Below are 24,861 nucleotides of genomic sequence, written 5' to 3' on the forward strand. Positions count from 1 at the left end.
TTTTGGTATATGTGCTCAAATTAAAAGTCTTCAAATAGTCAACATCTGTTATATTAATTTATACACAAAACAAATCTATTAATTCTATTTAACTATTGTACAGCAGTTTCTTGAAAATTTACCGTGTTAAAACTTATGATATATAAGTTAAAAAGTACTCTGCAGCTACGTAGTTAGCAAACTTAGAAAATACTATTCTTTAGCCTTTAACTGCTTAAGTATCTGCTCCGAGACTACTTTTGTGGCTTTATCGGCGTTTGGAATTAAAAACCGATCCATGTCTGAAATTTTAAGGTCTTCACCATCGGGTACCCCATATTTAAAGGTGATCAGTTCGGGATGCCGTTTCCTCGCAGTTATTTTTACAATTGCTGAGAGGGGACGTTTTACTATCACTTCCGCTGAACCTCTGGGCTCAAACACTTCCCGCAGTACGACCAGTTCATTGTCCGTGATCATGAGATGGCTTTTGAACATAGAACCATTCGTACGCACTTCTTTGCACGGAAAGTGTTGAATTATCTCAGGTTTCTTGAGGTAGGCTTGGATGTTCACCACTTCATGATTGTCATAGTCATCTATGGCCTGAAAAGGTTACACTTGGTTATCAAGCGAAGTATAGGTTCTTTATTCGAAAGTTTTTCAGTTTTACCCAACATTTTTTTAAACAAACATTCCTTATAGTAAACTTAAATTTAAGTACTGACCTCCAGACTGGCGACATTGTCGTGGTCATCGTCGATACTGAACACGGGGGCTACATCTCTATATCGTTTTCCGATTTTATCCGTACTGGAAACGTGTCGTTCCTGCAAGGGACTGCTGCTGGGGTTTACTATGTATTCAATTAGTTTCCCAGTTACTTCAGCTGATTTTGACCTCATCGCCGCAGAAAGTTTTCCTAAAAAATACATTTCTTCCCAGTCGCAAGGAAACTAGAGCAGGGTTTGGCCTTTCGTAATGATTGTAATTACGGCTTACCAATGAAATCACCACTGTGGCCCGTCTTCACGTTCGATGGGCTCTCAGCTTTAACGGGATGAAGCGGCGCACACACAATGCATTGCTGCGGATTGTGGTCTTGCAAGTAATTTAAGTTCTCTGATAGATATTCGTGCAAGGCTATATAGCCACCAGTAAGTAACGAGACGTATTGAGTGTGTTTTTGCAGGAAAGACGATACGATCATGTGCGTGTATTGGTCCTCTTCGTTACGGCCGGACCCAAGGAAGCATAGATGATCTCCACCTAAGCGAAAATACTGGAAATTATTTAGCTGAAACCAGGTACCAGTAACTTCTTTCTTTGTAGTTTTTTTATCATTTACGTGTTACGAAGTGCTTGTTACCTGCTGAAGAGTTATGTGCAATGGCCTGTTTTTGGGCGCTCAGCAGACCTCGAATTGCAGTAGCAAATGCGCTTGGTTCCTGCAACATCAGATTGCAGTCCAAGTGAAATGCCGTGGGTAAGTGTCCCGCGTTGTAATGTTCAACTGGTCGACAGTCCACCAGAAAGAACCTAATACAGACTGTTAATACTGCCCAAAACACTATTTTTGACAATCATTATAGGTCAATTTGGTGTCTGTTAAACTTACCTGACAGAATCAATGCTTGTGGAGTCTCTGGAAATATTTTCAACCAGTTCATGAACAGAGACTGGCAAACACAGAGCTTGGGATACCAAAACATTCGATACATTGAGACCTAAGAACGGATTAAGGAATAGATATAAATCCTCGAACTCCAGTCGAAAACTTCTTAGTTACCATTGTATATCGTTTGCATGAGATCATTTCTGAAGGACATAGGCGTTTTCAAGGCGTAATATTGAGCCAACGAACAAAAATCTGCCACATCATCCGCTTCAAGACCGCAAGGCATATTAGCGAGTGTGGCAATAACATCTTCCCTATTTTTACCCTTCATGGATATTATTTGATCTCTGGCATTCACCACCATTATCAGCGACAAAAAGAATATGAAAAACGGGTCCGATTGTTGGAAATAATAATCCCACATATTTATCACAACAGGTAGGCTGCATGTAGCTGCAAACAGTGACTGAAACCATGTAAGGCAGTAGTCCTCGGGGGTGACGCGCTTGGTGTCAAGAAACGAGCATAATTCCGGGTCGTGGTACAAAAGCAAAAGCCGCAAGATGTGAAACGAGTTCCCATCTTTCTCACAACTTTGTGGGATAAATGTATCTCTCACTGCTTCAAAAAGATTGTAGGTAGTTGATTTGGAAACTTTCAAGGTTAAAATTGGAAGAAGTAATTCGATCCATCCATTATTTCGAGAATATGGAAGGTTCCTACTCTTGCAATAGAAAGTCACAATTGATTCCAATTCAGAAGTGACCTGGATCTTATCTTCCTCCTCATTACCCAATTTTGAAACAAAGTTTTGACAGTCTTCTCTCAATACTGTTTGATTTGGTAGATCATATACTTCGTTGAAGTGGTCCAGTTGGTTTCCTTTATCCCTAACATCTAGGCATATCTGGAGAAAAAAATGCATTAAAATTGAGGCCCTCACTACAGAGTGTTTTGAGTTTCCTGCCTCCCGTTTTATGTAAAGAAATGAAAAATAGAATTGTTTATCATAATAGTGGAATTTAGTGGTCTTTCATTGAGACCTCACAATAAAATCTTCAATTTTATTGCTTATTTCTTCAAACAAGACATGAGGTGCAAAGTTGGAAACACCTTGTATCTTTAGAGAGTCTCATGCATCAGATGATGCATAACAATGCAGGTTTATACAGAGAAATTATTTAAATTATATATCCAGCTAGCTGTAGGATTTTTCACATGAGAAATGGAAAATAAAAAGTAGGTCGTAGCTTGATCATATGCCACAAAATAGACGTTAAAATTAATTTTTGATAAAGGAGCCGAGTGACGTTATGTTGCTTTATTTACTTTTAATTTTCAAGATTTCAATTAAACATTAAGGCTATTTTTTAACAACACAAATCTAATTGTTTGAAAAAATCATAATTGCTGAAAATATTGTCCATTCACTTCAATACACAAATGTACCCGACGCTTCATATTCTTGAAGACGTTGCCGAAAACTTCTGGGGTAACATTTGCACACTCTGCTCTAATCCGTTCCTTAAGGTCTTCGATTGTGTATACTGGTTGTCTAAAAATGTTATTTTTTTAAGTTGGGACCAAGAAGTAATCCAGTGATGTAAGGTCTGGGGATTGAGGTGCTAGATATGCTTTCTATGTGAACTTATCAAATGATTGACATAATATTCTCTTAGATAATCTAAGGTCATAGAAGCAAAAAGTTGTTGCAACTTCAGGGAATTTTTCATGAAATTCTCAAAAACGGGGTTGAACTTCATAAACCCATTCTCCATTAAGAAAATAAGCTTCAATCATAAATGTTTTCTGCTTGTCTGTGGACACCATTTTGCGGTGGGTACAGGAAACTGAATTTAAACACAAACGATACTGTGATCTTAAAATACACCGACTTTTTATAAAACGGATAAAATTAATAAAATAATAGAAGAAAACAAAAAAATGCAAAGGCCAAATGGCAAATAATCAGAATAATAAATAATGATTGGCCAAATGTCTCTGGAAGAAGTGTTTTGGCATGAAAAATTAGCAAATGATGTATGTAACCAAATATCCACAAACGATAATCGACATACATTCTTTTCTTCAACAAACTTTACAGCTGACTACAAATGAAATTTAAATGATCTCTCTGTTTAATAAAAAGGGTTATTAAAAAGATGAGGAAGAGTTTTCTCTATGCTAAAATGAGTGATATTCAGGGTGTGTCCAATGGTTGGAGCAAGCTTCCTTTGCAAATTTAAATTTTATACACACAATTATTGTTTCAGTCCCCAATATTTTCATTTCAATTCCAGGAACATTGGAGCAGAATCAAATAAAGGATTTGTCTGCTTTTGCTAGGTATCACAAGCTTTAAAAATGAAGTGAAATTATGTCCCTCACTAACGTTGCTAATATTACTCACTTGTCTCAGATTACTCGTAAGCCACAGATAACATACCTTTATCACACCTTTATTAAAAAAAGACTTAACTACCATTCCAAAGTACAAACCTGCCAAACCTCTGGGCGAAGACTTTCTGGCAACGGTTTTCCCTTGCAAATGCAGTAGATCTCCGTAGCAGAACATTCTTCTAACAGGGCATTTTCCAACTCAGTAACCCTTGTGAGGAAGATAAAGTTGAGTGAAAATGGGACATAGAACGATGAAATTTGTGTTTCACTTACCACAAATTTCCCTCGTCTCCTATCGCCATTTTACATCACTTTTTAGCTGTATTAAATTTACAAATTTCAGGAAATGGTGCAAAAAATTTCAAGAGCCCTTATCTATTAAAATCATAAATAAATAAATATAAATAACAATAAAGAAGCCACCGTCCAAATTACGTCAGTGTCAGTGACAACGTTCTGTCACAACTTGGCACTTCCCATATGACTGGAAAATAGGGGTATACGCTTTGATTACGCTCCAGGAATGAGTGACGAGTGAATATCATTAATCATTCAATCTTAGAGAAGGTAAAGCTACATAATTTGGGCTATATAGTTTATCGTCCATTAGGCCTGATATATGGAAATTATGGAGATAGTTGTGTAACGTGATAAAAGTCATAAAGAAATAGCGATTGGCTTATTTCTCAAGCCTTCTCTTTACTGCAAATGTCCATCAGGGACTCCAAGTAGTCATAGAACCACTGGGCCAGCATTCATATTTCTTTCTAGCCAAAACGTGTCACCATATCACTTTATTTAGGAAATTTAATTTATCTCCAGATTATTTATCATTTTATGTGGCCCAGAGACATAAAGAGTTCAACGTGTACTTGTAATAGTGCTAGAAGACAATGTTATCACTTAAAGGTCAATTGTAAAGTTTGGTATTTCCTCAAGCACCAACGGACCTGAAGGTGTGGAAATGTGCAACCAACGTAAACCTAATTGTGAGGAAGTGTGGGCATTTAACTCCTCTAGAAGTGAGGCAATCGTCGCTCTAGTGATGCGCTACTAAACTCACTAACGCATCACTAGGGTGGTGCATACGCCATCAGTCCTGACTTGTGATAACGAAGTCGAGCGCTTTTTGCTCTGTCTTCACCATAAATAGAACCGGCATTTTTCGAGAAAATTCGCCCCCTATTTTACCCCTTGCTCAGTCTTCTGAGTGTTTAACCGTGAATCTACGGCGTTTTCTATATCCTAATCTGAAGCTCCTCCGTGGATTGGAGGCTCTCCGGCTAGTTTCCTAGTGGGTTATCGGTTAAGAATAGTGAAGTTAAAATTCCAAAAAGCTGCCTGGCTTTTTTCTTGATTATTCCAGGTAAAGGATGTTTTATTAGCGTTGGTGGGGAAGTTGGCCCCTCCCGGATGAAGGGATGTGGGATTACAGTCAGAGATAGTTATATCCAGATTTTTGGGAATAAATTCACTCAATCTGAGAGGATTTGTCATCGGGAAGTGATTTGGTAGATGTCTCTTCTTTCTAGTTGGTCTTGGGTGGGACCACCAGCACCATAATTAAAGCGGACTAACGTGGTAGTTCTGGGTAGTCTAGGATCGAAAGACGTTAATGAGAAGTCTGAAAACAGGGAGGATTTATATTAATGTCGCATCATCTTTTCCATGAGCCACTTGCAGAGGACTCCGATCTAAGCCCATTGATATAGCACTAGCACCATAACTTCAATGGATTAATGGAACATCTATGATTGGCGTTAATGACGAATCTGGGCAAAAAAAAACAACAAAATTAGTAAGTAAATTTCATTTTACTGTTTTACTCTGTAGTAACATCGAATATCTGGAAGTTTTAATTTCCTAAAGCGCTGACCGATTACTCAAGGGACTACAATCTATACTGCGAATTCTCGGTCAGGATCACTTTTTTCTGCTTAAGTGAACTAACATTAATTCCTGTTGTGATTTAATATATTGCTGCAAGTAGACCAGAGAAAGATCTCATGATATGTCGTGGGTACCCAGTTTTAAACGAAATCTGGGGGTGGATCCCAAGTAAGCATTTGCAAGCTGGTCGATTTGTTCAAGCCGGAACTGGACGGCCGGTCAATGTAGCTGGGCATCGCCATATTATGCTTTTTGGTCGTTGATTTAAGACTGCGGGTGTACAATTTTAATATTTGACGGTTGCATGTGACCAACATTGTCATTAGGATCCCCTGTAGGGCCTGGAAAATGTGAAAGGAAATCCATATTCCTTCGGAATTCATCAACTTGGACAGAGTGGCCAGGGCAAGGTATATGCTACTCACGACGTTGATCTGAAAGCAATACAGAAATATTGGCTTTTTCATCTAGGTCGCAAAACAATATAGTAAAACACTCAGACATGATAAAACCAGCGCTTTTTAATGGGATTAAGATGAATATGAATAATTATTGTATATCTCAATTTAAGGCTAAAAGCGGATCTTTTTAAGAGATAAATTACCTCTATAAATATTGATAAGTTATCTCGAAACCGCATATAGATTACCGCTTCTAATTCCGAGCTAATGATGTGCGAGCTTGTAAAAATCTTCTTCTCCAGGAATTTCTTGAGCAGTTCATAGTAACGTGGGAGTAAATTTCCAAATTGGGAGGTAAGCTATTAGGGATAGCCATTAACTCTATTGAAAGATGATGTCCAAAGAAGATTTATTTGAATTTCTAACTCGTCTTTTCCTCGTTAAAAAGTCGTTACGAGTCTTTATTTTCAATGTAAGGTAAGCCAGAAAAGGTACCATTAAAACTACGTGAAACTCCTTTTCCCTGAAAGCCACTTTCTCTTTATTAACTTCGCATTAGTGTCACGAGAATGTCATGGGGAGCAAATAAAGGGGAAAGTTGGGGGTATTTATGCGGTAGCTGTACGTTAAGACCACACAAAGACACTTCAGCTTGCTTTATTGCTTAAGTTCCAATGTAAGTACGTGAGGATATTCAGGGCAGTCCCCACTTATGGACCGAACATCATCCACATAATATTTCCTCTAGAAAAATGTTACAGTTGAGCTAAAGTGGTCTTACACTTAGTATATACTTAAGGTTGTGAGTCTTGTATGTAGCCACATAATATTTTTTTCAGTGCTGCATACATCCACATAATACTTTTTCAAGCGCTTGACTCACACGTGACGTTGTGTCGCCAATCTTGCACGCGTCCACGTGCCACTTTTTCTTACTTTTAGTTCATCTTAACGCTTTGTTGTCAGTCTTGCATGTGTTACCGTCAAAACCCGATCTAATTAGGGAAAACTGATATTACCTATCAGTTTTAGAGAATTCTAGATTCTTCTAGCCAAAACTACAGTTTCCTAAGAAGGTTAGTTTAGGTTAGTGCCGGAATTTTCCTAAATAAAAACATCCCTAACCGAAAGATAATGGATGCAAGAATTGAGTCATTGTCAAGCATATTACCAAGAATGGCGGTCTACAGAGGCGTACCATAAGGGCACATTACATAATATGTTTAATAGTTACACAAAAATTCATGAGACACTTTTGTACATATTCCGAAAATTCTAAATAATCTACCAGTTAAAACTAGTTTTAACTAGATAAAACCGTTATAAAGTGAATATTCACTTTTAGCTAAGATTTTCAGTTAAATCTAGTTTTGACTAGGAAATTCTAGAACTGTCCGAGGCTGATGGTTAACATTAGTTTTTCCTAGTTAGATCGGGTTTTGACGGTAACACATGCATTCACATAATATTCCTTTTGCAAAAATCATCGGAATTTTCCAAATGATTCTTAAACGACACATTCTTGAATTTCAAATAGAGTTATTTTGAGTTATAATTTAACTGACCACCTATCGTTTACGGTTGCCACGGCAGAGCTCCAGAAATGGATGCCCTGTATAGTGTATGAGGTGTAAAAGTTTAATTTTTTTAGTTTTGCCCATTAAAAAATTTAAAACGTTTTAACAGTTTTAGAAATATTTAATTTAAATTTTGACGTGATCATATCCATTTAGGTTTATTTCACTACTACTTTTACACTCCATAAGTGCGCTACTGCTAGTATCCGAAATGTCGAATTCACTGTTTTGCCTAGAAACTCATTTGCTTTTTGCGCCGTTTTAAAATGCAAAAATATGCAAAGACAATACTTGTTGATTTTTTATTGATGCTTGCCTATTGAATTGTTCCATTTCTACATTCTGTGCCTTATTAGTACCGAATCCTAAAAAAATATATGAATAGAAATCTTTTGTTTCATATTTTTGCGAATAACTCTAAAACTGTTGGGAGCCACGCAGTGAAATGAAAAGGGGAAAAAAGGTTCTAAATTAAACATGGAATTTGATTTATTTTTTAAAAGAAATTTCGAGTGACAAACTACAAAAAATTGGGAAAGGAAAAAGGGCGTCTAATCCCATCGAAAGTGTCATCTTGTAAACTTTAATTTCTAATACTCCGCTTGTTCAGTCTAGCGGAGTAATAATTTTGATTCCATAATCTAAAATTTGAATTAGACATCTCAACAACAGTTACAGCAAAAGTAAAAGAAATAAGCGAACTCTGTATGAAACCCTATCTGTCGAAATCTATAAGGGAACTCGGAAAAGTTTTGTATAGGGTAAATTTACTGAAAGGGCAGCATTTTCCGAGAAATAATATGCGAAATTAGGTCCATTATGTGAAAATCACCCCGCATAAATCACAGGCATACATTAAGGGCGCCCACAGAGGACCGTGCAGCAAGGAATCATCATCTAAAGTAAACTTTTAATAAAATATCGAAAACTTTGAATTGATTTCCTTTTTGAGAAAAGTTTTGGGGCATATGCTACCTGCAGCTCTTGGCCAGGTCTTCATCCCTAAATTCTTAAATGAAAAGGGACTCAGTCGCACATTGTAAGAAAGGTCGCTCCATTCTCTTTACGGCCATACAGGGGTTTAGGCCCTTTTGCATAAGCGGCTTCCGAATTATTTAGTTTCAGAATTCTAAAATTTGTTTTTATTGCGCAAACCTTTAATGTATAAGGGGAGCTCGTTTGTAGTCTTTATTTTTCTTTTTTAGAGGCTAAAACCTCCCTATAGAGAGGGCCGAAGGAGGAAATGTTTTCTTTTTCATTATACATATACAAGGTGTCCCCGAAATTACTCAACGCTTCACCAAAAATTCTTTAACCGAACATAAGGCATTCTAGGCAAACTTTCCTATATCAAATGTTGCTTCGTTTTGCCGCTGCAGGACGCTAAAATTTTCAAATGAGTATTTTCACTAATTTTGGAATTAACAATTACTGCATAAATTGGCGTGTTTTGACGCAAGCGGGATCTTTTTTTTCATGCATGAAAATGTTAAAAATGGCGGCTGGTTCTTAAATAAAAGTTTGTACTTTTGCTACACCCTGTACTAATGACGTTCATTTTTTTTCTACTACTAGCTGACTTGATTTTGAAGCTTTTTTGTCTTTTTTAACATTTTCCCCAGACATGGAGTTTCTCTACAGAAAAAATATTTACGATGCCTTGCAATTCATCATTGTTCTGGAAACAACTTAAAAAAAATGTGTTTTGGATTCCCCACGCAACTCTAAAATAAATATTCCGTACATTTGACATACCGATAATGTTTTCTATGGATGTTTTTGATCGGAGTGGAGTTTATCGCAAATTGAATCATTTTCGGTCTTTTAAAACGGAACATCATTCTATAACTGAGAAGGTTTGATATGCTTCTAGTATATAGATTCTGCAAGGAAAATGAACATAAGAGTGTCAGAGTCTATCGTAACCAGTATCCAAACTGCAGAATTTCGAATAATCAAACTTTCGCGAGCATTTGAAGGCAACTTAGGGAAACGGGAAGTTTTAATCTAAATAATGTTAATCGAGGACGCCAACGTACAATTAAGACTATGGATCTCGAAGAGGTCGTTTTAAACAGAATTGAAGATGATTCCAAATCAAGCTGTAGACGCTTGGGGATCAAATTGACAGTTTCCAAAAATACCGTTTTACGAATTGCTTAAAATTTTGATGCATAAAATGTTAATAACATTTTACGAAAGCAGCTATTTGATTCGTGCCATGTGCAACACTTGCAAAATTCTTTTGAATATGGATCCTAAAAGTTAGCTGACGTTTTGCCATCTCATCGAAATAATAAGAATATCAAATATAACCTTTTCTAAGAAAATTTTATTTACGGTTGAAGCTGTGTTCATGAGATCGGAAATTACAAATGTACATAACGAACATTTGTGTGTAGCGATGAAAATTCTTTTGCAATCAGGGAAAAACATTTTCAGCATGAATTTAAATTTAATGTTTGGGCAGGTATGATTAACAATTTTATTATTGGACCAGTTGTAATGTCAAATCTGTGAAATTTAACTATTTATCCTTTTTGCAAAACACTTTACGTGATTTATCGGAGGATCTTTCGTTATTACTTCGTGTCGAAATGTGATTTGTGCACGACAGGGCGCTACCCCACTTGAGTGCAAATGTTCGTAAATTTTTAAATGAAACATGTCCTAACAGATGGATGGGAAGAGGCAACGATGCATCCGTAAATTGGCCAGTAAGATCACCCGATTTAACGCTTCTAGACTTTTTCCTGTGGCGAGCTCTTAAATCAAAAGTGCATACTTCCCCCATCGCTACGGAAGCTAAGTTACTGGAAAGAACTTTCAACGCTGCAGAATATTTGAAATATAAACCTGACACGATATCCATAGTGCAGATTAATTTTTTGAAACAAATTTATTTATCTATTCAGGAAAATGGTCAACATTTGTTATAAGAACTAAATTAAGTCGGTAGTTACTTGGAATTAAAACTTTTTTCACATTTTTGTTCCGACTAAACAACAATCATGAATTGCAAGGTATCGTAAATAATTTTTTTGTAGAAAAACTGTGTGTCTGGTGAAACTTTTACAAGAGACAAAAAAGTTTCAAAGTGAGGTCAGCTAGTGGCAGAGGAAAAATTAAAGTGATTGGTACAGGGCGTAACAGAAATACAACTTTTTATTTACAAACCATGTGTCATTTAAAATATTTTATCGCATTAAAAAATCCTGTTTAGGTCAAAACACATCGATTTATGCAATTTCAAAATTAGTGAAAATTGATAAAAGGGTTTAGCAATTATTTCGAAAAAACGATATTAATTTGAGAACTTTAGCGCTATGTAGTGCCAAAACGAAGCAATATTGGATATAGGTAAGTTTGCCTAGGACGCTTTATTTTTGATTAAGGAATTTCTAGTGAAGCGTTGCATAGTTACTTCAGGTTCGTACTGTATACATATAACATCCTTCACTTACCTTGCTTAAAAACACTATTTGTACATTGGTTTTTCTTTTGATTTTTTCACGCTTTCGCTCATCAGAATTCATCCCAATTATGTATCGGGACAAAAGGGCCGTTCGCAGTAAATAGTAGAAGGTAACCCCGACCATGAAGTAACTGGGAAGCACCAACCCGTAAATGAAAGCTTTTTCATCCAGGAACCTACAAATATTACACTTTTAATATACATGTTGGTTAATGAGCTTATATTATGATTTAGGGTAAGTTTCACGTTCTAAAAGTGCCTTGTTTTATTGTAGGAAATTGATGAATTGTTCCACTGCGATTTCACGTGTCTGCCAGCACCGAACTTTCACGTATAAATACATAATACATCATCTTTAACTAAAAGTGGCTGTTTCCAGATAAAAATACCTAAATAACTTTCCCATGTGGCGCAGACATTACCGGCGTTATTAGGTATTCTTACCAGCAGATTTTCTTCCTCAAATTCGACACGTCCATAGATATTTGCTTTTTATCACAGTATTGAATTAATAAGCTTGTCAAAAGCAGCATTGATGGAATTCCCCATCCCAGCAGAGAGCACCTGAAATAAATTTAAATTTTTGCAGAATATAGTTAGCAAATAAATCAATTGTTAACGTATCAGTAACTTTAATATTTAATTAAGGTTACTAACACGTGAAGGTCAGTTAAGGTTACTTGTTAGTAACCTCAATTTACTGTTAAGGTTACTAATAATACGAAATCGCATCCCGGAAGTCACGGATACCTAATTATTTATTTATTATTATAAACTCATGCTAAATCAGTACATTAAAAGGATAACTGTTGCTGACCTTCAATTTATCAACTAAAAATAGCTGAAACGATGCATAGTTAGGACGCGAAGCTAAAAATTAGAAGCGCTACTGTTTTGTATGTGCAAGTCATGCAATGAATCCTTTGTGTCAGTAAATTAGGTGAAATCGCCGGAGTTTCAGCAATAAGAGGTAAATTATTGATTTGCAAATAAAATTTATTGACCTAAAATCATTATTAACTAACGATATGATCGTTCATTTCAGTGTGCGAGCCTAACTTAACGCATGATTGCAGTCAAAGAATCATCCTGCGGTTTTCCTCCCATGTGAGTTATGGTTGTGTCATAGAGTTCACAATGGTGTTTTTTTAAATCCCTGGAAAAATGGGAAAAAAAGGGGATTGCGAGCTTCATCTTTTCCAGAGGAGAAAAAACACTTCTTTTAACACTAAAGCCAGACAAAGCCGCTGGATCTCTGAATCTTTAGAAGTTATGAAACCCCCTCGTTTAACAAACGTTGTCTTCGATACTTATTCTAATTTACTCCTTGGATCCAGATTCGACGGAGTCGTGTGACTTTCTTGTTTGGATATGTAGTGGAAATGCATGTTATTTTTCCATTAGTTCGAGAAAAAGGGAATACTTTGAAACTTTTAAGCGAAGACTGATCCTCAGGATTTTTCCTGAAAATCGAAAAAGGGGCGAGAGCTTCGGTTGTTTTTTCCTACTCCTTAAACTGCGCTTGAAAAATGTGGAATTTTTCCTAAACATCTCTAATAGGAGTTCAAAGTCAGTTTAGTTGCAATAAACGCCTACTTCAGTTAGTTTAGCATCTTCGATTTGTCTCTGCTCGATGTCTTCAGCTTGAACGATCGAGTAAATTCTTCATGATACATCATTTAATTCTTGAGCTCCAATGACCGATTCTTCGAGATCAAACGAGGTCGATTCTCAATTCAATTGTTTCAATTAATTCTTCAGATCAGATCCTGCAACAAATTCTTCAGACATTCAGTTGAAATTACTTGGTTTCTTCATTGCTATTCATTTTCTCATGTTTGGTCAGTCTTTGAAGTGATTCTTCTTCGTGATGATTGAGGCCACATCAGATTACTTCAACGCCATCTTCCACCTCAGTGAGCCCTTTAGGTTTGCCCTAGTCGAGTCAATGTCGTCAGCTTCGTTCAGTCTTCTTCAGTTGGTGTTTAATTAGTATTTCGATTTCCCTGGATTTTTCACGTTAGCCGGTGGTCACTTGCATTGCCTAATGTGTTACGATCGTGGACTCTCCAGCTTGAGAATTTTTCGTTGCAGCTAAGTCTTCTCCATTTTCTCGTGGTTCTTTGGAATAATTAAAGAAAAATTAAGAGTTCAACAGGTCTTTATCAATTTCAATGGGTTTTCATGGACTGATACGCTGATTCTGTGATTGATTCATTCCTCTCGGTGTCAATGGATTCCTTAGTGTTCCAGTTACAGTGGATTTTCAATATGTTCACTTTAAATTGATTTTTCCAGTTCTCGCTCCATTTCTTTAGTTTGAATGGCTTCACGACATGTCACTGCTTTCTTGGTTCCGAGGCGTCTCCGAAGTTTTTGGAAGTTTCAAGGGTTCGATTTTACAAAAAAATAATTACAAAATTCTAATCTTTTCGAGACCATTTGGAAAGCGTGATCATTTTCTATTTGCTGCATACAATTATTTAAACAAAAATTTCCATCTAAGTTCACATGTCGTTATCAGCAATAAGTTTAAAGATAATAATAAATATTTGGTACTTTATTCATAAATATGTGACACTGTTGATAATATCACATAATTTGCGTGTCTTGGCTTAAGCAGGTTATTGATACTCCATATTCAAGATAATCAAGTCTCTGGAACAAAAACCATGTAGAAAGGTAAGTTACTATTCTTCTTAATTACTGCTAGATGTTAGTTTCTTGCACAGACATATCTACATCTACATCTGCATCTATTTGACTTTTGTGGGTTTTATCACTGATATCAATAATTCATGACTTGATAAAAAATTATACTGAGTATGAGCAGGTTTTCTGACTAACTTTGCCAGAAGTGGTGATATTAAGGAGGATGGACCTTCAAATGATCAGATACTGTGTATTTGATGACTGTCTCCTTTCGCAATCCAGAATTTTTTACACAGTGGATATAATGAATTATTTATATCGGGCTAATAACGGAAGCTGAACATACGATTATTAATTTTTTAAAGAACTTTGAAAGCGATTTCAATCTATTATGAGTAATGAATTTACTTTCTGGTAACACCGTATGTATCTGTATTGAGTTACGCAGCTTTCATACATATTTTTGATAACACTGACTTAACTAACCGGAGTGAGTAAAATCTATTAGTCCCACATTTTCCATTTTTAGGCGAAGTGCTGCAGCAGTGAAAACGAGTTATGGGTAAAATAGAGATTCCAGTTTTCATTACCACTTTTGGTTTCATGCTAACAGGTAAAATCATTTACATTTCTTATTCCATGTTAGTTCAGGTTAGTTGAGGTCTTCACCTGTCGTCCATTCCGGAAACCGTCGCCAGGTACTGTAGCAAGTGAGGGGAGGTGGTAAAATTACCTCCATTTTTGGCTTCTTTCCAAGTCCGGCTTGGTCTTCATCATGCTGATGATCACGTCATTCACGGTTTCAAGACCGAAAGGGTGCTGGAACAGCGTGAGCAACTTGATCATCAGGATAATGAAGACCGAGATGCATTTCGAAAGAAACCAAGAATGGTGGTAATTTTACCATCCCCCGTCTGATGTAGTGCTTAGTGGAGGTTTCCGTGGAGCGGGCAAAGGGTGAAGAGCGAGAAGGGTGTTTAGTGGGTATTTCTTAAAAACCTTAGGGCGAACCCCACACTCGGAGGTCGAATAACATCGACAATGACCTCCGATTAGTGTTTACCGCATTCATCTCATCCGCTGGGAAAGAAGGTTAGTTCAGGTTAGTTTTCACAATCACCAAATGTCTTTTCCAGTTAGTGTGACCAACAATCTCCTGCTCTATCGAATATGCTACGAAACTCTGCATTTCAACAAAACTGAGTGCGCCGAACTGGGATTCGTCGTTAACAATTTTACCAAACATCTGGAAGAATTGGCAGAACCTACTGCTACCAATATCACTTTAGTCAAGACTATAATCGACTCGATTTTTGGGTCTATTTTGGGGTTGTTTATCGCACCATGGAGCGATAGATTTGGAAGGAAGCCTGCCATTGTTGTTGGATTTATTGGTTTGAGGATAAACTTGGAGGAAATGGGATAAAACGTATGGGATTTGTAGGAGGTTCTGTGGCAATGCTCCTGCACATTATTTTCGCAACCATCGAAAACCTCACTCCATGGTTCTTGTTGGTGCCGTCTATACCGGTTTTATTGACCGGTGGACAGGTCAGTATGCTGACCATTCTGTCTGCATATGTAATTGACACGGCCTCGAAGGAGTCAAGAGGATTAAGGTATGGTTTTTTGATAAATTCCAGCAGGTATCTCAACAATTTAAATGCTTTTCTTAGGATTGGTATTTTTGACATAACACTCGGAATAGCTACTTTGCTAGGAAATTCATTGAGTTCCTACCTATTAATTGCCACAAACTATGTAGTGTTGTATTCTATATCTTTAGCATGCCACCTTATTGCTATTGCTTATACTATTATCTTCATTCCAGAATCTTTAAGAGAGAGAGAAACTGAGGTGAATAGTTTTTGGATGTCAAACTGTTATAATACCTTTTTGTGTTTAGAACCTCGTTGCTGGTTTCTTTAGCATATCAAACTTGGCTGAGATGTTTAAAGCTCCTTTTAAGTTCAGGGAAAATTCAAAGAGAGCGATTCTTTTACTTTCAATGGGGTCAATGTTTCTTTTGTGTCTGACAGATGGATCTGGAAAATTGTTTTTTTACTTCTTGCGAGAAAAGCTTCAATGGACGTTGGTCCAGTACACGTGGTTCTCCACTGTCATTATCATGGTGGATATGGTTGGTAAGTGGGTCGTTTTGGAGTCTTCAAGGGGTTTAGAATTGTTATTTTAAGGTGCCTTTATTGTGGTTTATTTGATGCATACGGTATTGAAAATCAGAGAATCGGTGCTGATTTTGGTTGGAGTAGTTTTTGTAGTTGGAGCAAGTGTAACTTACGGGTTTGCCTCTCAGAATTGGCAAATATATTTAGGTAAGTCATACTGGGTAACCAGAAGTGTTGGCCTCAGCTCACAGCAGTTTTTAGAAATTATTTCTTCCTTATCTACACGTTTCGCTTGTTTCTCGACTCGAAATTTCGCCCAGTATGGCTCTGCTTTTACTAAACCTATAGGGTAACTTCTCAAATTATTGCAAACATTTATATTCACCTTTACAACATAAAAGTGATAAGCGATAACGAATGATATAGTACGGTCCTGGATTTTCCTATCACAGTTTTCATAGGCGCAGCCAGATATGTTTTAGAGGGGGAGGAGTTCAGGAAAGTATAGATAAAAAAATAACCGATCTTAATAAGAAATTAGAAGTTTCCCTTCGGATGCGAAGTAATATTCAGGAAGAATTAAATATTATCTACGATCTTGCCGCCCTGCCCTTGGCTGCGCCTATGGCGGTGCTCACAAATTAGAATTTTTGAGCTTATGAGACTCCGTGGTGTACATTTCTACATAATTCTAGGTTCGATATTAAGCGTGCCATCCTCGAGCCGCTTCACTTTACTCCGATCTTTCATTACAAAACTGGTCTGTAAGGAAGAAGTTGCCAAAATATTAACAGCTTTCAGCATAGGTTCCACTATTTTGGCACCTCTCAGCTCAGCTGGTTACACTGAGTTGTACAACGCAACTATACATTCTGATCCCGGATTCTTCAACTTCGTCACAGCAGGAATAATATGCTGTTGCTCCATGGTTCTCATGTAAGAATATGCCTCAGTTATGCGGCTCAGTCGATCTGAGATTCGTTTTTAGGGCTGTTGTTATTATCGAGTATAGATCGATTGTTAGCAGCTATTCGCGCTTGGAAAGTGAACCCGATGGACCGATTGCGAATGCAGAAGACGATGTGTCTAATGGCCCAAGTGACTCACATAGGAGAGACCTCTGAATACATTATTTTTGAGCAATGTGATAATTTCTTAATATACACATTTACAAGTTAAGATGGAAGTTGCTATTATACAGACATTTGTATTATTTGTAAATAAAAGGAATAAATATAATAAAAAAAGAGTAAAAATAAATAAAAGTGTTTTACCTTATGAAATGTTTCCTAATACTGGAATCGGTGTCCGGAACCAAGGTTCCGGTCTTATATTGTACGTACATGTCGTGTGTCAAGAGCAGCGTCCACGAAAACACACATAGCCGCACAAAATGAAGAGCTGAAGCCAGGACCATGCACAGACTCGAGTCCTGAAACAAGGAAATCCAATTTTTACGCTTAATTAACAATCAAAAATAATAAATTGAAGCAGATTTCTTCTTGTTCTTGGCAATTTCTGAGAGGCACCATTAAAACAAAATTTCCCATTCAACATTCAACTTTGGGAAGTTTTTTATGCGAGAACTGCTCGTATATCATAACTCATTTTTATTTCGTTTCTTATCTTTCGCATTTTAGCACACCGCAGACATTGCGATATATCACGAGAGCGGAATATCGCAGCATAGGAAATCAGTTTATAGGCGCGTAATGTATTTTTGCGAGCAGACGAATCGCAGACAGGCATTGACTATCTAGAGTCCTCAGGATTTTTTTCTGAGTCCGCTGGCTAGCGATGGGACGCGAAATGCGTGGCCGGGTCCAGGACTAGCCCTTAACTCCCATGGGAAACTTTGTGAGTTGTAAAGAAAACTCATTATGTGGACAAAACTTTTTCCAAACCATCGCGCATATGCTGCAAACGGATAAATGTTGGAATTATCCGAATTTGTGAGGGTGCGGAATGGTGAGGATATCCAGAGCGGGAATGACTGATCCATGGCGAAAATTGAATTGAAAAAAAAAATGATACGCCCTTCAGACTTTTTTGTCGTAAAATAATCCTCGATTATGTTTTCCCTACCCAAGAGCACAATAATTTATGTCGACATTTTCTTGTAAAGCCCCTCGATTTTAATCTTTCTTGCTTAATAAATTTGAATGTCAGAGAGGAAAGTGCCCAATAATATTCGCATCTGGTTGCTGGAGTAGATACCCATTTAACAGGGGGTTTAATCATTGTTCAGACAGTTTGTCCTAGATTAGGATGAACAGCATGGCAAATGTCATAAGTCCTGATAAACTGGAGAAAACGTCCGTATCGGCTTCCGACCGTTTGTTTGAATGTGATGGGCAATCATGCGATATCAAATGAGGACTTTTATTGTCTTAATTGAGTCTTTACATGCCGCTTAAAGTGGCGTGATATGCTCTTGAGTGTCTTCGACTCTTTATGGACAGGACTAGCAATGGCTCTCACCTTCCGGCCCTGTTCCGCACAAATGTTTACCTAAGATCCCATGTCCTGCAAACATCCGTGTCGCTGCATCATTGCACCGCATTCATCCTGCTTTGTACCGTTCATTCAGGCTTGGCACTAAAACTTTTGTCCATCCTTCGCATCGCTCAGGAATATTCTCCTTCCCATTTTCCCACATAAACCTTAATTTCCAGGCCCTTAGGTACACCCCCGTATTATGCAGTCTGTCTCAGATAAGAATGAACAGCATGGGAATCATAGATATAAAATCGCTTAAATTAGGAAAAAGTTGCGCAATTTAAAGTAAATTAATGATCTCTTTTTATGGTCGCTAAATTCGGAATGGTTACGAAGATATAAAAAAAAAAACGATTTTCGCAGTTTTCTTTTTTTGCAAATAACTCTTATACGGCTACAGTTAGAGGAATGAAAGTTTTACATTGTTAAGGTACTTTTTTTAGAACTTTTTAGCAGTGTTGCCAGTTTTCTTGTTATCTCCTTATTTTTCGAGATAAATTGTGAAACTTTTGATTTTCATATAGGCGCAATATCGAGTATTTATATTTTTAAAATCGTCATAAACTTTGCTTGTCAGTTACGCTCGTATATGCTACAATTGGTATGTTTCTCAAAAACTATGAATTATAGCCATTGAAACATTTTTTGATAAGTCGGTTACGAATTTGATTTATAGCAATGGTATACAATAAACAAATAAATGCCATGGAAACGATGAAAACAGCATATTTATGTTTGGAAAATAATGGAGGTTATTTGAACATTTGTTATAATTGAAACTTCCATTCGATCCAAATTTAGCCGTATTGTTCTTATTAAAAGCGTAATTTAATTAATTTTTTTTCTTATTTTATGCTAATTTTAAGAATTCGCGTAAATAGACATAATTACGTATACATCAAAGAAATTTAAGGTTTTACCACTTTGAAACTCTTTTTCATGGTTCTATAGCATTAGTGTACCATTGCTATAAGTCAAAACCATAGCTGACTTATCAAAAAATGTCTTAATGGCTGTAACTCATAGAGTTTCTCAGAAAAATATTAAATGTAATATATGGTTGAAAAGGGAATTTCATGACGATATTAAAAATGTGTGTAACAAATATTTGGTATTATGTCTATATGAAAATAAAAAGTTTAACAATTTATCTCCGAAAGTAAAAACTTAACAAGAAAAGTGGCAAAATTTTCATTTCTCTAATTGTAACCGCATAAGGGTTATTTGCAAATAACGAAAACCACCAAATTCGTTTTTTCCGAATATTTTCGTAACCGTTCAGAATTTAGCCAGTATAAAAAGAGGTTATTAATTTGCTTTGAATTGCGTAACTTTTTCCCAATTTAACCAATTTTCATCTATTAGCGTTTTCGATGTCCCCATGTTGTTCACCCTTATTTGGGACAGACTGTATAATGTCTTTCGACGCTATTATACAACATATAGGGCATCTGTTTAACAGCCTTTGAGATTCCTATGAGTTTATTTGTGATTTCATAAAAAAATCAATTAAGGAGATTTGTATAAGGCTAATGAAGGTATATTTTAAAAAGTAGGTGCAACCCTGTAGGGTGCTTCAAAAAGGTGGGAAGTCCTAAAATGTAATTTTTTTAAAATGGGACCACCTGTATTTTCTTCACGTGATAGAATACTCTTTTGAGTCTGTATTAGTTTCCAGATTTTTTTACCTTGGGGCGAAGTGATTCGAAACTATAATGTTTTAATAGAAATTTTAGACATTTGCTGTGCCTGATAAAAAAGAAATTATATTGCAGTTAGTTTAAGTTAGATTTTAATAATTTTAGGATGGATTCTTACGTAAAATCCCCTTAGCAAACACGATTACTCATTTAGCCAAAAATGCGTATAATAACAACTTTAAATTTCACCTTTTGAACTTCAGTTTTCTCGATTTTTTTCAAATAGGATTATGTATTTTTATGACGTAGGACGAAAGAAAGTTCAGTTTTCTTAATTTTTGTATAAATTGTCTTAAATGCTAATGAAATGATTACTTTTTTCAGGAAAACCTGCATTCATGGCCAAGTGCCTTAATGGTTAGCATGTGTTACCATGATTTCGATGTTGTTAAGTTTTGGTAGCTCATTGGCCTCCTGACTAACTTCTTTTACGCTAACACTTGGGTTTTCTACTACTAATAAAGTCATTTCCAGTTCATTTTCTTCTCCCAAGACCCACTTCTTTCGCCTTTTCTTTTCATAATTAACACTTCTTGTCTATTCAAAAACGCCACTTTAGATTTTCTAGGCTTCTTACATCAGGATGTCTTTTATTAGGACATTTTTGTGTGCAAACCTGAAATGCTAATAAACAATTTTTATTACATGAATCATTCGAATTAGTTCTTGTTGAGTATATTTCATACTGAAAGTTTTGAAATAAACAGATTCTGAAGGAACAGAAAACCGTCAAAATTTAAAACAAACAACGTCGAAACCATGGCACGCATGCTAACCATTAAGGCACTTGGCCATGAATGCAAGTTTTCCTGAAACGACTAATAATTCCATTACCATTTAAGACAAATATGGCACTATTTTATACTAAAATGAAGAAAACTGAACCTTCCTTCGTCCTACGTCATAAAAATGCTCAATCCTATTGGAAAAAAATTAAGAAAACTAAAGTTCAGAAGGCGAAATTTAAAGTTGTTATTGTATGCATTTTTTGCTAAATGAGTAATTGTGCTTGCTCAGGGGATCTTACATGAAAATCCGTCCAAAAATTACCAAAATCTAACCTGAACTAACTGCAACATAATTTTTTTTTATCAGGCACAGCAAATGCCTAAAATTTCCATTAAAACGTCATAGTTTCGAATCACTTCGCCCTAAGGTAAAAAAATCTGGAAACTGATACAAGCTCAAGAGAGTATTCTATCACGTGGAAAAAAATGCAGGTAGTCCCATTTGAGGAGGCTCCGCCTTTTTGGGACACCCCGTAGCTAATTTTAAAATCTAGCCTCAAATGCATCCCCGCAATTGATTTTTTTTTGTAAAATCACAAATAAACTCATAAGGAGACCGAGGGGCTGTTAAATAGACACCCTGTGTATTACTATCGGGACCCGGTAGCTTTTTGTGCTTAGGCCCTTTGACTGCCCGAGCGATTTCCCCAAGGGTGATTCCTTCTACTTCCCCCTCTAGAATCCGCTCAACTTGAACTAACTCGAATTGACCTGACCCAACCGGACTAACCTACAAGTTTGGATACGTTTAAGGCCCTTCCCTCATATGGGACGGAAATCACAGGATTTTTTAAATCAGCTAAACAATGCTAAACCAACCTTAAAATGCACAATGGAAACAGAAATGAATAGCTTTTTGCCGTTTCTGTAGGTATTGTGAGTAAAACGAGTAAAACCCACGCATCCGGGACAATACCTAAATTTCCTTTCAGCCCATTTTGCGCCAACAAAAATAGGAATAATCAAAACTTTATATAAGATTACCACCACAATATGCAGTCACAAAGAGACCATAAATTTGAAACTGAAAAATATGACTTTTTTTGGAACTAACACTTCACACGCAAGCAGGAGTGGCTGCGACGGTGAAATTGCATACAGGATGATACTCTCCAGGAGGTCGCGCGCCCTTTTCCCCTCCCTAACGTCTTTGTAGAACGTTATTGAGCATTCTTGCCGAAAAATCTAACTCACTGTTCAATTTAGAAACTTTTTCATTCGCTTCATTTTCCTGTTCAGTTGACACCGTTTTAGGATTATTTGCAAATATAGCTGGCAATGTGTAGTACTTGCAAATATGCCGTATACGTTTGAGGCGGATTGTTCATTTTCTCTTTCATTTGTGTGTTTTTATGTGTGTGTCGGTCCTTTTTTGCGTCCTCTTTTAGCTTAGATTTCTTGATCAAATTTGCCAGTGGGCATACATAAACTTCAATTTTCTGTTTAATTGAAATCCAATTTGCTGCCTCGGATCTCTTCACGCTCAAAGAATCAAATACAACTTATTTAGTCCAATTGACTGAGGAGAAGTGGTTCAAGACCGTGCACCACCGCTGTCATCCAATTTAATGATTCATTAGTTAGGAACCCGAAAAATGCTGCTCAATGCAAATAGCTGAAAATGCGTTTTTTACCTTATGAAAACAAATACGTTAATTGATTGCGGTTAGAGTCGAAAATTGCGTTGTTGTTAATTTAGCATTATCATTTTAATTTTTAATAAATTTCATTAGTTTACACTTTTTTACTCCCATAAATTCCTTATAAAATTAGCACCCAATTAAAATTCGAGTTAGTTACATACATGCAAATGAAGCAGTATGAGTTATTAAAATAAAAGTGAAATCTACCATGCATATTTTGGCCGAATGGGAAATATCAAGGGGTGCTCAAATGACACAAGGGGAGTGAAATATTTCAAAAGGGCACATACTCTTTAGATAAAACGGGCCATATACCAGGTATGTGAAAAAACCCCTGTTACACGTGTGAATTTATTCTTTTTGCCTCAAACCTTCTTGTGTGGAACTCACACATACAGATGGCGCTGCATGAAATAACTATCTGGCGGTACTGTAAAATCTGTGTTTGAATGTCGTGCAAGTAGACTTGGCTAGTGTCTCGACTGCTCGAAATGTCGTGTGAAGGTTATAAATTCTAAATCACTTGGGGAATCGATGGGCAAAAGTCTTTTCATGGGCTCTCTTACTCCTCAAAATATGTTTACAGTATGGACAATATGAAGGTTCGTTAGCTATAATTCTATTCTCCTCAGTTCTAACAAATGAAAAAAATCTCCCCGCAGATAAACAGCGGTTTAATTAACTTGTGTGTAAATATAATATTATTCCGATATTTCATTCTTTAGTGTATTTTACCTTTGTCGGTATCATTAATTCTGGCCACTCCTTGTAGGTACTAAAATATGATTCCGAATTTGCCCTTATTCCATTCAAGTGGGTCCACGTCACGAAAAAGATGAGCTTCCCACTAAAAGGTCGTTAGGGGAGTGTTATACGAGTGGAGGAAAGAAATGTCGTACATTCTTAGATTTTATACGTGACCGGATTATGGGAACTGTCCCTTCGTCGATTTCACATAAAACGCGGACATTTTTATGCCTCTTTCCCCATTACTTAGTGCACTAAATGTCATTTGAAGATACGACGTTTATAACCATTTGGGGACACTTTTGTAGGTATATTTAGTAGCTTTTCAGTTCTTTACGATAATATTAGCTTTTCCGTTTTGCATTTGAAACGACGGTTTTTGTGCCTTATCAGGTTCTCAAACTATGTAGAAATGGAGTGATTTCCGACACAGTCCTGCCAGTGAATTAAATATTCCTATATGTGCGAAGCATCTTCAAATTTATCGTCGTAAAGTTTTCTTTGTTCGAAAGTTAGAGGTTTCGGATGATTACCTTAATACGCACTAAAATATGGAACAAACTAAGTTATGACTTACCATAATTTCTCCAACCCCAATAACGTAGAGAAGTTGGGTCATGAATAAAGAGGACAATAAGTTCATCAGGGCCGTACCGGATAAGTTTCGCAGATCAGAAAACAGGCTGAAAAAAATAAACGTACTTGATATTTATATTCTGGGAGTTTGTTTTTGGAGAGCAGCAAGGGGGTCTCGGTATAATACGAGGTCGGTTAAATTGGAGCAAAGTTGCGCAATTCAAGAATTTGCTGTTTAAAAATTTTAATTGAAATTTCAGGCATATTCGAGAAAACGTGTTTATATTTTCTCGAATACCATTAAAGCCAAATTGGTTGAATAGTCAAAAAGGCGAGATAACAAAATGATTTATTCGACATTTCATCACTGCTGCTTTTCCTTTTTCACAACAGCGATGTTAAACTTAAAATCCGATGTTTTAATTTTTTTATAAAAATCTAATAGGGAAAGATCTAGTTAACATGCCGGCCAACGTATATCTCCATTGCTTAAATTCACTCTACCGAGAAATACTTTATGCAAATATACAGGGTGTAACATTTAACTTGGAATATCGAAATATCTCGAATACTAGGCATCCTATAAAGAAATGCTTAGTATCAAACTTTAATCACTCTGAGAGGGAAATGTATTGGTGCTAAAATTTATTCCCTTTCACCTTCCGTAGGGGCGGGGTGAAGGTTAATTTTTTAATTTTAAACGGCAATTCCCATTTTTTTACAAATTCGGATAATACGATTAAAAATAAGAAAAAATTGTCTGAAATATTTTTTTCGATTCATGCTAGAA

The 24,861-nt window shown here is 36.4% G+C and overlaps 3 protein-coding genes across 4 annotated transcripts in view; 1 reads left to right on the forward strand and 2 right to left on the reverse strand.

Moving 5' to 3' along the window:
- Nucleotides 1–35: 35 nt before the first annotated feature.
- On the reverse strand, nt 36–4,403 carry TBC1D23 (TBC1 domain family member 23). Its single transcript, XM_066403320.1, has 8 exons — nt 4,271–4,403; nt 4,097–4,205; nt 1,769–2,504; nt 1,598–1,706; nt 1,349–1,518; nt 982–1,248; nt 708–901; nt 36–585 (listed from the first exon to the last, which is right to left on the reverse strand). The coding sequence occupies exons 1-8, from the start codon at nt 4,297–4,299 to the stop codon at nt 193–195; spliced, it is 2,007 nt and encodes a 668-aa protein (XP_066259417.1). The 5' UTR covers nt 4,300–4,403; the 3' UTR covers nt 36–192.
- A 1,393-nt stretch (nt 4,404–5,796) lies between these two features.
- Nucleotides 5,797–24,861, reverse strand: part of LOC136417406 (putative adhesion G protein-coupled receptor E4P) — a 38,895-nt gene continuing 19,830 nt past the window's right edge. The window contains exons 3-7 of the mRNA XM_066403084.1: nt 24,073–24,178; nt 17,393–17,550; nt 11,785–11,904; nt 11,330–11,516; nt 5,797–6,321 (exon numbers count right to left, since the gene is read on the reverse strand). Of these exons, the coding sequence (XP_066259181.1) occupies nt 6,028–6,321; nt 11,330–11,516; nt 11,785–11,904; nt 17,393–17,550; nt 24,073–24,178 (865 nt within the window). The 3' untranslated portion in view covers nt 5,797–6,027. The remainder of the gene's footprint in view (nt 6,322–11,329; nt 11,517–11,784; nt 11,905–17,392; nt 17,551–24,072; nt 24,179–24,861) is intronic.
- LOC136417405 (probable peptidoglycan muropeptide transporter SLC46) lies at nt 13,821–17,298 on the forward strand. Of its 2 annotated transcripts, XM_066403082.1 has the most exons (9): nt 13,821–14,022; nt 14,522–14,605; nt 15,129–15,386; nt 15,437–15,611; nt 15,669–15,849; nt 15,899–16,136; nt 16,188–16,325; nt 16,814–17,054; nt 17,107–17,298. In XM_066403082.1, exons 2-9 carry the CDS (start codon nt 14,551–14,553, stop codon nt 17,240–17,242), a joined length of 1,422 nt encoding a protein of 473 aa, XP_066259179.1. In that variant the 5' UTR covers nt 13,821–14,022; nt 14,522–14,550; the 3' UTR covers nt 17,243–17,298. The 2 variants fall into 2 exon arrangements, with proteins under 2 accessions (XP_066259179.1, XP_066259180.1); XM_066403083.1 differs by lacking the exon at nt 13,821–14,022 and having other exon boundaries at nt 14,462–14,605.

The sequence above is a fragment of the Euwallacea similis genome, chromosome 28, assembly GCF_039881205.1.
Source record: "Euwallacea similis isolate ESF13 chromosome 28, ESF131.1, whole genome shotgun sequence".
Lineage (NCBI taxonomy): Eukaryota > Metazoa > Arthropoda > Insecta > Coleoptera > Curculionidae > Euwallacea > Euwallacea similis.